Source organism: Thermobia domestica, chromosome 8, assembly GCF_964235325.1.
Source record: "Thermobia domestica chromosome 8, izTheDome1.hap1.1, whole genome shotgun sequence".
NCBI classification, from domain to species: Eukaryota; Metazoa; Arthropoda; class Insecta; order Zygentoma; family Lepismatidae; genus Thermobia; species Thermobia domestica.
In genome coordinates, this window is record NC_137461.1 from 33,612,084 (window position 1) to 33,628,666 (window position 16,583).

The 16,583-nt window shown below is 34.3% G+C and overlaps 1 protein-coding gene across 1 annotated transcript; it reads right to left on the bottom strand.

Annotated features, from left to right (window-relative positions):
* Positions 1 to 2,840: 2,840 nt before the first annotated feature.
* On the bottom strand, positions 2,841 to 6,265 carry LOC145692081 (uncharacterized). Its single transcript, XM_081767373.1, has 2 exons — positions 6,190 to 6,265; positions 2,841 to 3,595 (listed from the first exon to the last, which is right to left on the bottom strand). The coding sequence occupies exons 1-2, from the start codon at positions 6,263 to 6,265 to the stop codon at positions 2,841 to 2,843; spliced, it is 831 nt and encodes a 276-aa protein (XP_081623499.1).
* Positions 6,266 to 16,583: the final 10,318 nt, after the last annotated feature.

A 16,583-nucleotide genomic window follows, 5' to 3' on the forward strand; every position in this document is an offset into this window, starting at 1 on the left:
TTATGGTTGTGGTCAATTCAATGCAGGTATTGGCGGGAATTATGTTCCTATTATTTTACACTTCCTGGCTGGACACAACATTTCTTCACTCTCTTGGCTGGCGTGTACTCTATGATCTTTTTTAACACGTCTGGTAAAAGGTTGCAGAATGTCTCTGACACCTGCAAACTTCCCCAGGTACAGTTGATGAGGTCTCACATTCGTGTCGAAGACGCATGGCTTTTGATAGCCCAGAAGGCCGTCGAAGGACCTCTCGATGTCACACCATTTTGCAGCAATTTTTATCACCCCTGATGGGTTCACAGCTAAAGACCATCTCCAATTTTACTACGTTGTTCCGTGTCCCATATAATGGTAGGTTCAAACAATTACTGTTTTTCCATCATATCTCTGCTTACTAAGTTTGGCACGGTTCTCTTGTTTCCCTCTTTATGTTGCATTTTTAATGCAAGCAATACACTGACAAGAACGCCATGTATATTACTAAATACAACAAATAGGTTGATGCAAGATATAAATAACTTACCTACAGTCAGGACGTAAAAATATATCAAATGACATACAACTCAGTATTACATTTATACCAATTTTTATTTAACTTTCGAAAGCCATAACATTTCTCCTGACCTTAAATTAACATAACCATCAACTACAATGAATCAATTAGTTACTAAACGCACATGAATGCCAAATAAACATTGGAATTTATTATAATTCTATTTCATAATTTATTCATTTTAGAAAGAACCTGTACTACGGAAAATAACAATAATCACTATTACATTAGATATCGTGATTTGGAGAACATTCTCTGTGTACGTGTATAAACTTGTAACTAATAACTATGAATATGTTACAACACCCATCAATAATAATAAATAATCTTATTCCATGCATAACTAAACCAGCTTATTTTAAACTAAGGGCAGTTTGCTCACAATTCAGAAATTTTCATAAAATATCCAATATGAAAACAGTATTTTCTATGAATAACGCCGTGAGTAGTTGGGAACCTTGTACACAATACGAGTTTCGCAATCATTGTTGAGAGTGATTGTGCTCTTAGTAATGTCTGTTTTCTAAAACCAATATCTTGTGCATTCTCTCCTACAATACAGATCGCACTTGAATAATGATGCTACGTCATAAACTACATACTTGGTATGATGAAAATACAAAATATGCTGTAGGGACATGACAAAACTTAAAGCAAGAATTTGTATCCTAATCTAGACACAATATCGAATAACGTTGCTATTAAAACACAATTATAAACTGTGTTACAAAATAATGAATAACATTAAAACACACATTTATTTAATTAACAATTGCTTTAGACACGTCACCAAAACACTAAGATAGGGGTAGTTGAGATCATTTTTTGGGAATGCTGACTTAAGTTAATCCCTCATGTGAAGGAATTATATTTCATGTAATAACTAAAACTTTCAGTGTGGTAAAATCTCCGTTCATCACAACTCGCTAATATTCTCCCTTTTCCCCGTCTGGCCCTCTAGTGAACTCTCGTACTACGCGATTTATCCTCATTTGAGGGCACATGTTAATATATTGTATAATATCAATTTAGGGTCCCTAAGTTGATTAGTGACAGCCTTCGTGCCCTTTATGTCGAAAATGAAACGCATTCTCCCTGTGCGAGGAACAGGTATTCTGCTAGTTTATTTATTAAAAAGAAAAGAATTGAATAAAATTATTTAAAACATTGCATATAAATCGGAGAAAAAATTAAAATTACACAAAAACACGCGTTACGTAAAGAAGACCTAAACCCTCTCCTCCCCTTTTGTCACGCTTCGTAACGCAAGGCCAAACCCCTTTTCACCTTTGTCTCTTTACATAATAGTGGACAACCGCTTAAGCAAGCGGCAGGAAATATAAGTGATGTGTAGTTAACGATCGCCAAATTCCTAAGTACAAGACAAGAACAGAAAGACACCCAAAAATTCGTCAAAGACAGACGAATTCCAATACAGTATATTATAAAGTTGGCAATGTCAGTGGTGCCCACCCCCCCTTATGTCCATGACGCACCCCCCGCAATTGTCTATCCATAGGTATTCTTCCATGAAAAAAATCTTTTCGATTAATTTTACCCCCCCGCCAACTATATTTATATAGATTTTTAACCCCCCCAAATATTTCAATGACGCAGTTTGCGTCATAGCCCCCCCTTGTGGGCACCCCTGGCAATGTTGAGGAAGAGACATCCAACATGAGCAAAACATGTTGCTCGCATGTATAATCCATAGAAGATGCATGAAATTTGAGATTAAAAGCATAAATACAAAAGACTATTTCCGACCGAAATCATTCCATAGAAGTAAATAATAAATAGATGTCTTTGTCAGATAGGCTCAGTCAAGAAATTTCTATTTTGTGGAGGTGAATTTTGATGTCTACTTAAATAGAAATTATTTTTGTTTCTTAGAAAACTGTTATCTCTTTCGCTTGTAGAAGACACCTTTATCTGTAATTATAATGTGCGTAATCTTCTGTCTGAAAAACTCTCTCCAAAAATTGTCAAAGAGTTTTTAGAAAGGATATAACAATGTCTCGTTGAATATCAGTGACGAAGAAACATCTAAATGAGTAAAACATTTCGCTCGCATGGGTAATATATGGAAGTGCATGAAGTTTGAGTTCAAAATCATAAATACAAAACACTATTTAAGGCTAAAACTACAACGAAAAGATAAGGCAAAGAAAAAATTACACCAAATTAAATAATGAATTGATTTTTTTGTCGGATACGCTCAGTCAAGAAATTTCTATTTTGTAAAGATGAATCTTGACGTCTGTTATCATAGAAATTATTTTTGTTACTTAGAAAATGCCTTTTTGTTTCGCTTGTAGAAGACACCTTTATCTCTAATTATAATTTGCGTAATCTTCTGTTTGAAAAATTCTGTTACAAAAACAGCAATACTTACAGCATATCCCACGAGAAGTACGGAGAAAACAGCAAATAATGTTTTAAGACTGAAGGCTCTATTTTCCTCAGATAATTGTGTAACATTAGTTTTTAAAAATTTCTTGTGCATCCAAGCGTCGTTTTCGAATTTCAAGTTCAAACCTGATTCTTCGCAAATCGAAATAATGCGTTTAAACTCGTCTGTGAAAGGTGAATCATGTCTGATCTCATATGTACTAGGATATTTCACAGAGCCACCGGGTATTGCATAGAATGGATTTTCATCATCCTTCTGAAATATATTCTCATACATATTTATATTTTCCAACGCAAAATCCTGTCTTACATATAACAAAAATTTGCCACCTGAAAATGTTTCTTTCCCAGACGCTGTCCCAATCGTCCACCTTCTATTAATTTCCTGACTTACTGAAGTATTTAGACGACTGAAGAATACTATGCGAGTAACATCATGCCCTCCGAATGGGCTTCCAGAGTTTAACAGATCCTCTAACGTTTCAATATAAGGATATCTTGCAGGTGTTGTAAGAAAACCAAACAATGATGCTTGATACCCTGTATTCAGTGTGAGAGCAGCAAATACCCAAATAACAAATAAACATTTCATTAACTTAGTGTTTGGAGGTTGAGGTCCTGATGCTCCTAACAAAATCAGAAAACTAAATAGAAACGGAGATTTAAGAGTAAAAGAATCAACAAATTTATTTTCCACTGATTTTAATAAATCTAATAATAATGAAAACAATATATAACTAAGTACTACTGAAATCCAAATCTCCGATTTCAAAGGAAAGACAAGATTCATCCACATAGGATATAACCCGGGACGAGGAGCTACGAAGAAGTAATATGAAAATCGTTTACTTTCGATTGTTTCAAAAAGATCTGCACTCTGAATACTAGGAATACCAGCACAGAGATCGAAATCAAAGTAGTGGGTTGAACACACACAATTTTTCGTATATGGGTTGAACAGTTTTTATGCCGTTATAGGAAGGGTTGAATTTGCAACGATCAAATCCTACTTGTGGTTTAAAATGTTTTGTTGAAAAGTTGTGTTCAGCATTTGTTTTAAATTGAAAATTCAACTTCTTGGAGAGTACATTAATTAAGTTTCCTGTTACACCGCTCAGAGCATATTCACCTTTTCCTTTATTTTCAAGATATATAAAGGGTAATCTATTACAAATGTGAAACGTGAAAGAACACCCGTAGAAGTTTATCACCTTATTCGGAAATAAATCCATTCCACGGATAAATTTACCTGCAATCCACTGATCCATAAGAACTGGTTTACTAGGAAAGTTACATTCTTCGTAAATGTATAATAACTTAATACGTATGTGATGGTAGTATCAATAGGATTTTTTGCACTTATTACTGACTTGCTTTTAGGCGCTATGACAACAACATTGTAAGTGTCAAATACATACATGAGATTAAAAATTTTTCTAACATCTCCTAATGAATAATTGTTATTTACCCATACGATCACGCATTTTCTATTTGAATTCCAAATATGTAATTCTCTTAGCTCATTATAAAGGTAGAAAATGGTTTGAAAAGATCGAATGATAAACATATACTCTAGCTTACGATGAACAAAAAGCCACGTTCTATGGAAGAGTCTTATCCATCTTTCACGGTTTTTATTATACTCAAATTCAATAATGGACCCTTGCAGTTCTTCATCACCTCTGTTTCTATATCTTGTATATCGGTTTCTTTCCACAAATATTAACAAGTTTCTGCTACCCTTTACATAAGTATCCAGAATGTTTATTACACATAGCCTAAGATCACTTTCAAAACTAGTTTGTGAGGCCAATTGAAAAGAAAGCATTTGATTGGTTTCTCCCACTAAAGCAAGGACATCAGCAGCTAGAAGTAGGAATATCGTAGTCATAATCCAGCGATTATTATGTAATTCTTCTGAAACAAATATTTTATTATTGATTTATAATATATAAATTTCTATATAATATGTTTTCAAAAGAATCATCCGATTTCAAACAATAATATTTATGCAGTATTTTATCTCTTTGAACCAACATAATACCATCGGAAAGAAAGAATTCTCAATTTTGACGCGATTTTCGGAAGGATACAGATCGCACTACCTTCACCAGTAGCTTCAGTATTTTTCTGGGTAGTGGCTGCACAGAAGAAATAATTTTGTATTATACGCTTCGCAAAGTGTGCAATCCATTTACATCTCTTTGGAGTGAATTTTGTCGAAAATACCCTGTTGTTGAAGCTTCTGTTTCTTACACTATTACGTGATTGTTCAAACAACTTCAAGACTCGGGTTGTTTGTGCAAAGTAAAGTAGTGGATCCAAAAATGATCGCAACAGTGTTTGATAAATTTGGCTACCTTATGAACATAGCCCATGCATTCCAAGGGGAGCCATGTTCAGAATCTATTATTTTTAAGTAAAAATCTTAATAATTATGAACTGTAAGATTAACCTGAAGTGCTATGTTCTATATTATGATTAATATTATATACATTTGAAATCGGGTGATTCCTTTTAGAACTCTACATATATAACATTCAGAAAAAATCTCTCATAAACCAACTTACCATATGTAACGAAAATGTACTTGGTTAAACAATCGTATGGGTCATCTATTTCCGAATTACATCTTGTCCACAAAACAAATTTTTCCAGAAATAGCAAAAACGTTCGGGAGCGTCAAATTTTCACAAATATGTGTTATTTTCTGCAGAATTATTGATCATGCGTAAATAAATTATAAAAAATTGGAATAAACTCTATGCAGCAGTTTCAAGAAAATATTAAAGTGTAGTTTCGACAAGACTCGTTTTGGAACTGTTTGAAGAACAAGATATCCTTTGAAAGTGCACGAAACATTTTTTTTGTGTGTGTGTGTGTGGAGATAAGGCATTTCGGAGACAAAAGTGATATAATGATGCAATCTAATTATTTGTTTATTATAATGAAAACAGAATAAAAGTGATAGCTATAAAAATATTGTTGTAATGTCTGAAATAGTATGACTTTTGAATAAACAATGACTGGTTTGAAACATTAATCAAAGCGGAAGATAACATTATTAAAAGCAAATAACGACTGCTTCTTTAAAACTTCACTAAACTAAACTAGAAAAAGATTCGCATGATCAGAGCGTGTTTGCAAGGTAAATAACAATTCCTAATGACGATCTGTGTATGAACCATTATCTCGTTGTACTTATGCTGTATATAGCAAACCCTCCATTCTTTCTCCATTATATTTATTTGCTGCTTCTTCTTCCTCTCTAAGAGTATCATCACTTTTCATATCCATGTAGAATTTCAAGGAAACAATATCCTGCCTGTTCAAAGTGTCGTTGAAGCAATCGCCTGATTTCACCTGATCTTATCCTGATCTGCTCTTACAACAGACTCCTTACTCATTAACAATTTTCCAGCTGAATATTTTGTATGAGACGCGTGTGATTCTTCATCCATCAGAGAATTAGATCATGCAGACAGCAAACTGTATGTAGTTTCATTCTCTCACCAACCAAGTTAAAAGAACATAGAAACGTTGGAAGGCACGTACAAAACATGATGCAAAATTCTATTTGACAATGAAATTGATTGTTAAAAACATGTTTTCTTTTAATGGATACAACAATATAAGTGTTATTAACCATTACACATAGACATAATGTCCTTAGGACCTACTATGTTATGAGTAAACACTGCATGTTTAACTTACATGATTCTAGCTCTGACTTGTGAACGAGAGTTCCTTTGAAATTGCTTTCATTTAGACACTGCAGAAGTCAGAAGGACAAGAAGCCGTTTGTCTCTGTAAATTTAAAGAATTTTCTTCCTCCATTTTGGCCTTGTTGGACGTGAACAAGAGCCAGTTTGTAACTGAATGAACGTTTTCTTATATTTGAACGTTTTGCACCGCTTATCGGATTTTTCGGAACCATAAAGCATATATTATATGAAAGCTAAGAATATCATTGATCTAATATTGTCAGTATATGACAGTCGAATTTTCTTGGACAAGATGCCTTTTGGAAATTGAACTACTCATATTACGTATCATGATCAGTATGTTTTTGTCTTCTTGGAACATTCAGCAATTGACCTTTTGTACGCTTTGCAGATAGAATGTACAGTCTCTATCCAATTATTTTATCACTTATCTATACCTACAGTTTAATAGACCTAATGTAACCAATACATTTTTATATGAGTAATGAAAGTTTCTTTTCAATTAGATTAATTTATACATAAGTACAATGTCCGACTGCTGTGATTGTGTATCAGAGTTTTCTAATTGTCCTTTGTTGTTTTCTCTGATACAAAATGTACTTCTATCTTCAGACCTACTTTTCAATATATTTAGTTTTCAAAGTGAATAAGTAAGAAACTTTTATTATTTACATTGTACGTAATGTATTTATTATCTTCAAGATGCGTGTAATAGGGAAGGAATCACGGAATACAATACAAATATTGTACTTTATGCATTGCGTAAGCCAACATTAGATCAAGCCTCAATCACACATTGTATTTTTTTTAATTTTACAGCCTCTACAAAATGAGAGAAATCATTTTATCTAACATCACTCAATACTCTTACGTCATTTTTAGAACTTCCGGGGCTAATCTTCTAAATTCAGATCAGAAGGTATTTGAACAATGTTTCTTTGAAAGCTGAATTGTGGAATGTTTCTATCTGACAATTCATGAGTGTTCAAGCATTGCATATAGTAGTACAGCGGTGGACACTTCTAAATGGTACACCTTAGCCGTAAATCTCCATATGGCTGTACCATTTAGAAGTGTCCACCGCTGTACAAACCATGTAACTACTATCCATCACCCATTTTCTCTCACGAATACCAATTATATAGCAGCCAATATTTGAGTTCGTTTGGTCGATTCCACTCATAAAGTTGTTATGGTCTCCTTTTGTCCTCTAACTTTTTTTGATTGTCTCACTGACCTGTTTCTTTTGTAAGAGATCAAAGGTTGATTTCAGCCGAGTAGACCACTGCATGAGCACTTAATGCAATTGTTTATGCTGAATTTTCCATTTATTTGACTAGTGTAACATCGCTTTTATCCTTATTTACATACTGAAACGTTCTTCGACGATTTGTTTTTCTCATCCGTTTGACGTTATTCACAGAACAGTCTTTTGGGATGCAGTTTTCTTATAAAGTAGCATTTGCACGATTCTTAATGCTTTCCAAATGAATAGTAAACTTATACTCGTAAACAAATGATCAAAATGTATTCTAAAGAATAATTTCTTTCACTGATATTCGAAAATTGACAATGAAACCCAACAAATGTTCTTCTGTCTTTTAAGTGTTTCTGTGTACTGTGAAACATTTGAGAATCTCTGAAACTTTAGGAAGCTTAGTGCAACGATGCTTAGCAGAATGAACTTGTAAATGTCTAGCGTGATGGAAACACCTGAAGTTGTAAGTACACCTTATGTCTGAGTTGATAACGATCAGGTGGTCTTAGAGCAAATTCCCTATTACGTCAGAAGCAGTAGAACTGAAGTGTGCAATGAACTTGTCAGAAGATGATCATTTAAAATAGGCGACTTTCCAGTTTCCTATGGAGATATGTTTGTTTATATCAGATGGTGGATTCTAAAATACCTTTTACAATGTTTATAGTATTTTCATCATTTCTTTAATTTATTGCTATTTATTTTACCTGGGGTTCCATTGATTTTCCAAATTTTTTATTGTAACTACAAATGCTCTTTACATCAATATGTATAATACAGTATCAATTAAATTTGCTATATTCAGATTTATACAGCTCTGTACTATTACGGTATTAGGGCTATGCATTAACTGAGAGAGTAACACGGTCAGTGAAACAGGCACGGCGCAAACTCAACAAATGTCTAATGTTGTGAGATGTGGACATCAAAAAGTATTAAAACACGAAATCAACTAGTACCGGTATTGAAAATGTTGGTTTTACTAAAACTATTGTTCATTGTGAATACACTAAGATAAATTCATTATCCAGACAACAGTATATTGTACAAATATAAGGAATCTATATGTTTACTATGGAAATTCGTACTGAGCATACATTATCCATATGCTACATACGTACTGCACTTTTCTCGCTTAGATGTTACGTCATACAGCTGCAGCATGTCTCACATTTAATAACCTTCTTTATATTACATACATACGTGTGTTACGTCCCTCAGCTATACGTTATTTACGTCCATCTGTACATGAATTCCTTACCGCTTATATACAGGCAGACGACAAGTAAGTATAGATGGAAAACTTATACGGACAGTATTATAAAAGATACGTTTTCAGCTACACGTTTGCTGCAGCATGTTATATCTAGTCGTTCTTTAAGTCCAAAAACTACAGGATTTACGCACGTAACGTACATTTCTACGTACGCCACATACTTTTTACTTCTTTTCTGTGTAGAACACTTAACAGACAAAAGTTTTATTATAGTATATAAAAAATAATTTGTGATTTGATGTGTGAAAATAAAGGGTACCGCATTCTGAAGAATTCGAGCATGCAAATAATTAAAAGTGGAGCAAAAAGTAGCGTTTCGCCCAATTTGAAATTTTAGTAGCGATTGCACTTAAAACAATTGCCCACTCCACCACTTGTAGCCAGCAAAGTAAATACGTTAGTTTTTGCTCGGGGCCAGAACTTCCCTTAGTCCATTCCTGACCAACCAAACCAAAACGTTCCCCCCGATATTTACCCAACTTTGCGCCCTCCTAATCCGAAGCCCAGGGCACAAACCCCGTTCATCCATCTATTTATGTCACTACTTGTAGCCCAATCTTGCATCACTGTCCCATTTCTACATTAGCTTGTTACGTTTCCATTTCTTTAAAAGAAGGTCATATTTGAGGATGGAATTTACGAATCATAAGCGAATGATGAAGATATACAACATAACATTATTTGGATAAGTGCCTATTCTTAAGTTAAAAAGAAAGGGTTGTTTTACATTTCTTTCCATCATTGAAAATAAATACATGCAAATATACAGTTTCAGATGCGGTAAATATTTAAAGATTCCGGGCCTCAAAACCGAAAGACAAAGCAGTAAATCTCAAATTACGGGAGAACTTGGAATTGAAGTATTCAAATATATACGAACGCCACCCTACTTATGAACATATTTCTTGCAATAATTCTGAGAGTCCGCTGTTTTATATAGCATGTCTTCTTCTCCCTTGCTACTGCCCACGATGAGCTGTGTCTACAATGTCTACTCCTTACACTGTTAATTTGATTAACACGCTCATTTGTGGCACCAGGAGCGCGCTTTTACTCTAGTTCCCATAATATTATTATGGTTTTGTTCCATCCTTATTAATAACAAGCCGAAAGCAAATCTTTTACTGCTGTACTGTTCTGCTGAAAAGTTGTAATCAATCTCAAAGGAGACACAGGTTGCTATAACATACAAATTATATCGTGTCGAAAAGATGGTGAAAGTGACACGACCATGTAACATGAATCGCTCAACAATTTCAAAAAATATACAAAAACAAAGACTAGAATAATCAGTATACTAAGAGTTCCGTACTTATGCAGTTTATACTATTTTGCAAGAAAAGTGAGAAAGGCTCGAAAGAAATGGAAAATATTTCCAGAAATTTGATTAAACACCAGAGACAGAATTGGTCACCGATTCGCTTTATGTTTATACAAGGAAGAACTGGTAGCATTTGAAAGGATTTAGATGCTAAGGATGAAAACAAGTTACTGATGATGTGTTTTAAGTGAGTTATGTCGGGTTTAATAGATTCAAAAAAGGGCCAATTTGCATCGAGGGCCAATTAGTGGTGGAACAGCGAGAGGTCATAAAAATGGAGCCAAAAAGTTCCCAGTTGCGCTTAGTAAGTTAATCGAGGAGAAACTCTATATCCATCAACCAAACTTTTAATGTTGAAAAGAGTGAGCTGCTTTCGGGGAAAAAATCTGCATAAACCTACATCAAGTGTAAACTGATACAATATCTAGGTTCAAAGCAGTAAAAGCCAGAATATCATCAATGCTAGTTGGCAATGCATCAGGTGACTTCAAGTTAAAACTATTGTTAGTTTCACTCGCTGCTAATTCATGTGTTGTGATAAATGAAACAAAGGTAATTAACTACAGAACTTGGTGTCGAATACCATAGCCTGGGTTCTCTTGTGGTTTTTGAGGACTGGATCTTTCATCACATTATTCTCGAAGTAAAGCTATACTGCCTTTGGAAGAAAATCCCCTTAATGATTTGCTTAATTTCAAATAGTGTCCCTGGCTATATCCTCTCACTATTATTTCAATTCTCACATGATTATTTCAATTCGCATGTACATATTATGTATCTACTGTCTAACGAATCCATATTTCAATTTATAAATTAAAGGGTTACAACTAATTTCTAAAAACCCGTCGGATCTATATGCAAATGTCTAAACAAGTGAAAGATTTGGGTTTAAATTGAAAATATTTTTGGAAGGGTTATAACATATACATCCGTATTAAAATAAGACGTGAATTGACGACTAAAATCAGCAAAGGAAGATCATATGTCCACAATTCTTAAACCATTTTGATGGCTTCAGTCTGGAAGAGGAAGCAAAAGAGATTGTCATTTGTTTCACTGGTGTTAGTGTAAAACCTGGAGCTAAATTTAGAGGAAGAGAACTTTGGAGTGCTGTTCGCGTGATAATCTGTGAAGCTAATGAACAAATATTTCAAATAATGTGACTAAATACAGCGTAAGGAAGTGTAATAAAGAAGGGCCTATTCCTATTAAGAGAGAAGCACAGACAAATCCTACATTAAAGTATTTTCTATCTCAGAAATCTTCACAGATGTTGAAGGAACCAACACTAATTAAAGATTGATTGAAGAAGCATTTGACAAAAAGATGAGTGCATATGAAGTGGAAAGCCCTTTACAGAAGGGCTCCGATTTCTTTGTAAATTTGGGAGGGCCCATTCAGATGCAGAAGATATATATGAAGATTTTGAAGATTTTGAGACAAATTGCACTCAAATTAGGCCAAATATTGTATAACCATAAATACAATGAGGGGCCCCAACTGAACTTTGGGGGCCCGGGCTCCCTCGGGATCCCAGGTCGGCGCCCTTGCCTCTACCCAAGTATCCCAATATAACCTATTCTCTTCTCATATATCGATTCAAATTTATACCACCAATTTGAAAGGTAACAAAAATTTAATTATTGTAGTAGGAATAGCAAAATGTCAAAATAAATGAAAACATTTCACATTACGAACTTGTGTTTCTATCGTAACCCATTCGTAACTCGGGTGGCGTGTGTAATGGGAAGTTTCTATAGATAGACAATATAGTTTACTAATTACCTAAATGTAGTGCACTTTCAAGTAATTTGATTAGATTATAATTACATGCGTGATTCTAATCAAATGTCTATCTCAATATCAACTCGTTATACAGTTGAGACTCCTAGAAACAAAATTCTTAGAACTTAGCAACAAGTAGTTCAACTTGAAGTGTGAACGTTTAATATTCAGTAAAATTTCAACTAAGAAAATTATTGTTTTCCTACAATACAGCAATAATTCTTACGTGTGATTAGAATAATTGCTGTCATAAACGAGTTTCATTACGTTAACCATGTGTTCTTGATATTCAGCATAACAACAATAAATAATCGACTCTGTTCCTAATAGCTTTCACATAATTAATGTTATATTTTATCCAAGACTTTGTGCGAAAACAATTTAACAACTTGACATGAAAGAGATTTTGTGTTTTAAACTTAGGCTTCACTAGGTTTTAATATTAGCAACGCCATTAAATGTTTTACGAGAAACATTTGTTTATGCGTTGAAGAGAAATAAACCAAAAAATGTAATACATTATTTATACGTATTATGTAAATGCTAATGATACCTTATCATGTATGTTACTTCATCTAAACCATTTACAATATTACATCTTACCTTATTCACATAGGAGAAGAATAAAAATCATGATATACAGGGTGCAGTCCAAGAAAGTTCAATATCGCTATACAGGTTGTACCGAAAGTTAGGATCGGTCTATTTATCAAGAAAAGTGAAAAGGATGAAATCTTTAAGTTTCAGGTGCCACGGGTATTCCAGCTAGCCTCAAGCGACGTTGATGATGAGAAATGAAAGAAATGATGTAATGAGAAAGCTGGTAGAAAACGTGAGGAAACCCACGGACACGATATTTGTCCACCAGAAAGTTCACTTGACCTAGATATGATCGAATCAAGAACACCACGCACCAAAGGTGAACGCTCTACAACTGAGCAACAGCTAAGAGAAAGTAGCAGCATGTAAAATTAGTTACATGATGTTCATTAGCAATGGGGTAGGAACACACTTATCGGGTTGGTTCTCAAATACGACCACCATCTTGGAATCCACCACATTATATACCTCAAATATATTAAGTGGAAGGGTTCATATACGATATACGAAGGAAGGATAGAATTTTCTGAGAAACATAAGAGTGAAGTCGGTGTCTTGAGACTCGTAGAAAGATATCAATACTTACTGTCGGAGAAAATAGAAATTCTCTACAACATGCAAGTTTGTATGACCTTTGTCTCTGATGGTAACGTATCAGCCAAACGTTTCAAGTTCTATTTATCTCTCTTCATGTATATTGAAAATTGTGAATATCAAAATCCTATTATCAATAAATAAAGGCTATCCATAATCCTACAAGCAAGTTGCAGGATTACAACAAGAAATTCCAAGAGACTTCAATATATAAATATAAATATATCCATAAATATTTACCCTTTATTCCCAGAATACTAGTGTATGGTGGACAAAAGGGATCGTTCCATGCTAATATAAACAAACTTCACTCTTTCCTTCCTCCGTGGAGGACTGGTGTGTGATGAGCCAACAGAGGTGAACAATGAATGCCAAAAATATGCAGGATCTTTTAAAAGTCCGTGATACCCCTTTTAAAATCCATATGGATGTATTTATATTGAACTTGATGTAGGAAATATACTATAGGGCTAAGGGCACACCTTTTGAATGACGGTTCACGGACGCCGCCATCTTGAATTTCATTTTTTTATGATGGATGGGCCATGTGATACAAGATCTTAGGCTAGGACTTGGTCAGGATGTCACATATGAAATCAAATTTGATGTATCTTTATAGCGATAAGTTATTTCTCTTTATTTGGTGATTATTACTCTTTTTGCAGGAGTTGAACCATGCCTTTAACCACTGAGAAACGCATGCAGATCGTCAGACTTCGGGATTTGAGAGAAGTGCCTTCGGCAGTGCCATCCGCAGCATACTGTGCGCCACATACTCCAGTGGCACAATTATTAACCAAATTTGAGGAGCTGGAATGGTCGCGGACCAAGCGCGTAGTGGATGACCGCTAACAGGAACGGACGATGCGACAGCTACGGCATCCTCGATGTCACCTCAGTGGAGCACACGACATCTCGTGTAGTGACCCCTCACGTCTCTGTATTTATATATTTTAAGTACATAATACTAAAGTTAGAAAGGATATTTGGTAAACTATGGAACAGCGCTGTTCATCCTCTAAATTTTGACGTCCTTTTCCCCGTGTTACCCTTTATTTTGTTCGTTTGTCGAGCTGCAGCAAATAGTATATATATATATATATATATATATATATATATATATATATATATATATATATATGTATATTTGGCTACTTTTGAATTGAGTGATCTGGTACCATAGCTATTGGTAAGAAGTAACCTGATTTCAGTTCTGCATTCTGATTTTGTAATAGTTCTTCTCTGTGTTGTATAGGAAACAAGTGACAGGGCCCATCACTTGTCCTCTGCAACGGTATGCAAAACATCTCTCTTATCAGTTCTGTAAAAGAAAGTTTATTTTTATTAGAGTTTCTATCACTCGTTATTCTGTACGTGAGTATTTAATGTAGAATATTTAGAATTTCAATATATTGAAGAATTATGTTATTGTTCTGAATTATAATTGAAGGTGGTAGTCATATTCAGACCGGTTTCAAGTTAAAATATGTGGTGTACCATGATGTTATGGAATAATGAAGTGTAACTCAAGATTCATATATTTTTTATTCTTCGTGCCAGTTATACAGTATCAAGTTCATTCTTGTTATATTTTGAAACCTTTTTATTATTTTTTTGTTTTGTTAATAAAATTTTGTTATGTTGACTTTATTCCAAAGTGTTGTTTGTCAAGTTAAATATCTAAATTCTGCAACCAATGAAGGCTGAATATTCAAATTTGCTTAATAATTATAATTATTTCTATTCCAGCTATGTGTTCATCTTTACGTGGACTAAGCGACGTTATAAAATAAATACCTGTTGGCAATACCTTTCTCTGGAAGGACAACTTCCTTGTTTGTTTTTCTTTGCGATTTTTTAAAATTTAATAACGTCGTTGAGACTGGTAATGGCGACCTTACCCACCCACAACAACGGTACAGCGGATGACAAGTCTTATTTTTGTAACAAAATTGCATTTCCATTAAGATTGTCTTTATTAAGCGGTGTTGCCAGGTTTACCTAGAGAGCTAAATAATCAGAAACAGAAAAAGCTTGCTTGCTTCGTTTGTGGAGGTCCTCATCTTAAACGGGAGTGTCCACAAAATAGAAACAAAAACTCTCCTGGTTCTTTGTCGTTTTTAGAAAAAATGCACAAGCATCACAAGGGCGTATCTACACTGTGATCGATCTTCGTAAAGCTTATATGCAACTGAAGATATCTGAGAATTCACGCCAGTATACCACGTTCTTGACGCACAGAGGTATTTTTCAATTTCGGTATCTACCTTTCGGATTTTCAGTGGGGTCTTATTTGTTGTCAAAACTTATGACAAATTTGTATATCCTTTAAAAGAGGAAGCATTGGAGTGATTTTTGATGACGTTGTTCTTTTTTTCTAAAGATATTGATTCCCATAAGAAGTTGGTTACAAAAGTGTTGAATATTTTTCGTGAAAATGGTATCACGCTATCACTGGATAAGAGTGTTATGTTTCAGACAAGGATTTCTTGTTTAGGTCATATCCTTGAATTTAATAATTTTGAAATGGATCATGCTCGCTTAAATATTATATGAAACTAATCAGCACCCAAAAACTGTCGGGGGTGTTGCGGTTATGTTCATTCTTACAATACTACTCTAGGTTTGTGTCTGGTTTTCATGAAATAATGCACCCAATAAATGAAATGAGATCTCCTAAGGTGTTATTTCAGTGAGGACCCGCCAGAAAAAAAAAGCCTTAGAAGATATCAAGGCAGTGTTTGAATTTCACATTGTACTGAAATTACCCAATTTAAACCAAAAGTGTGTAGCGATTTATCATTAGAAAGGTCTTGGAAGGGGGATCCAGCAGTACGATTCAGAAGGTCACCTACCACCTGTAGCGTATTTCAGTCGAAAACTGCGTCCATATGATTATAGTAAACTCATTTATTTCCTTGAATTGATGTCTGTGGTCGAAACCTCAGAGCGATTTAAATCTATTTGTATAATAAATTTGATTTGTTAGTAGGTAATCAAAGTTTGTCTTATGCGCTCAAGACTATTAAACGTGTAAAAAATATGGTAGTTTATTG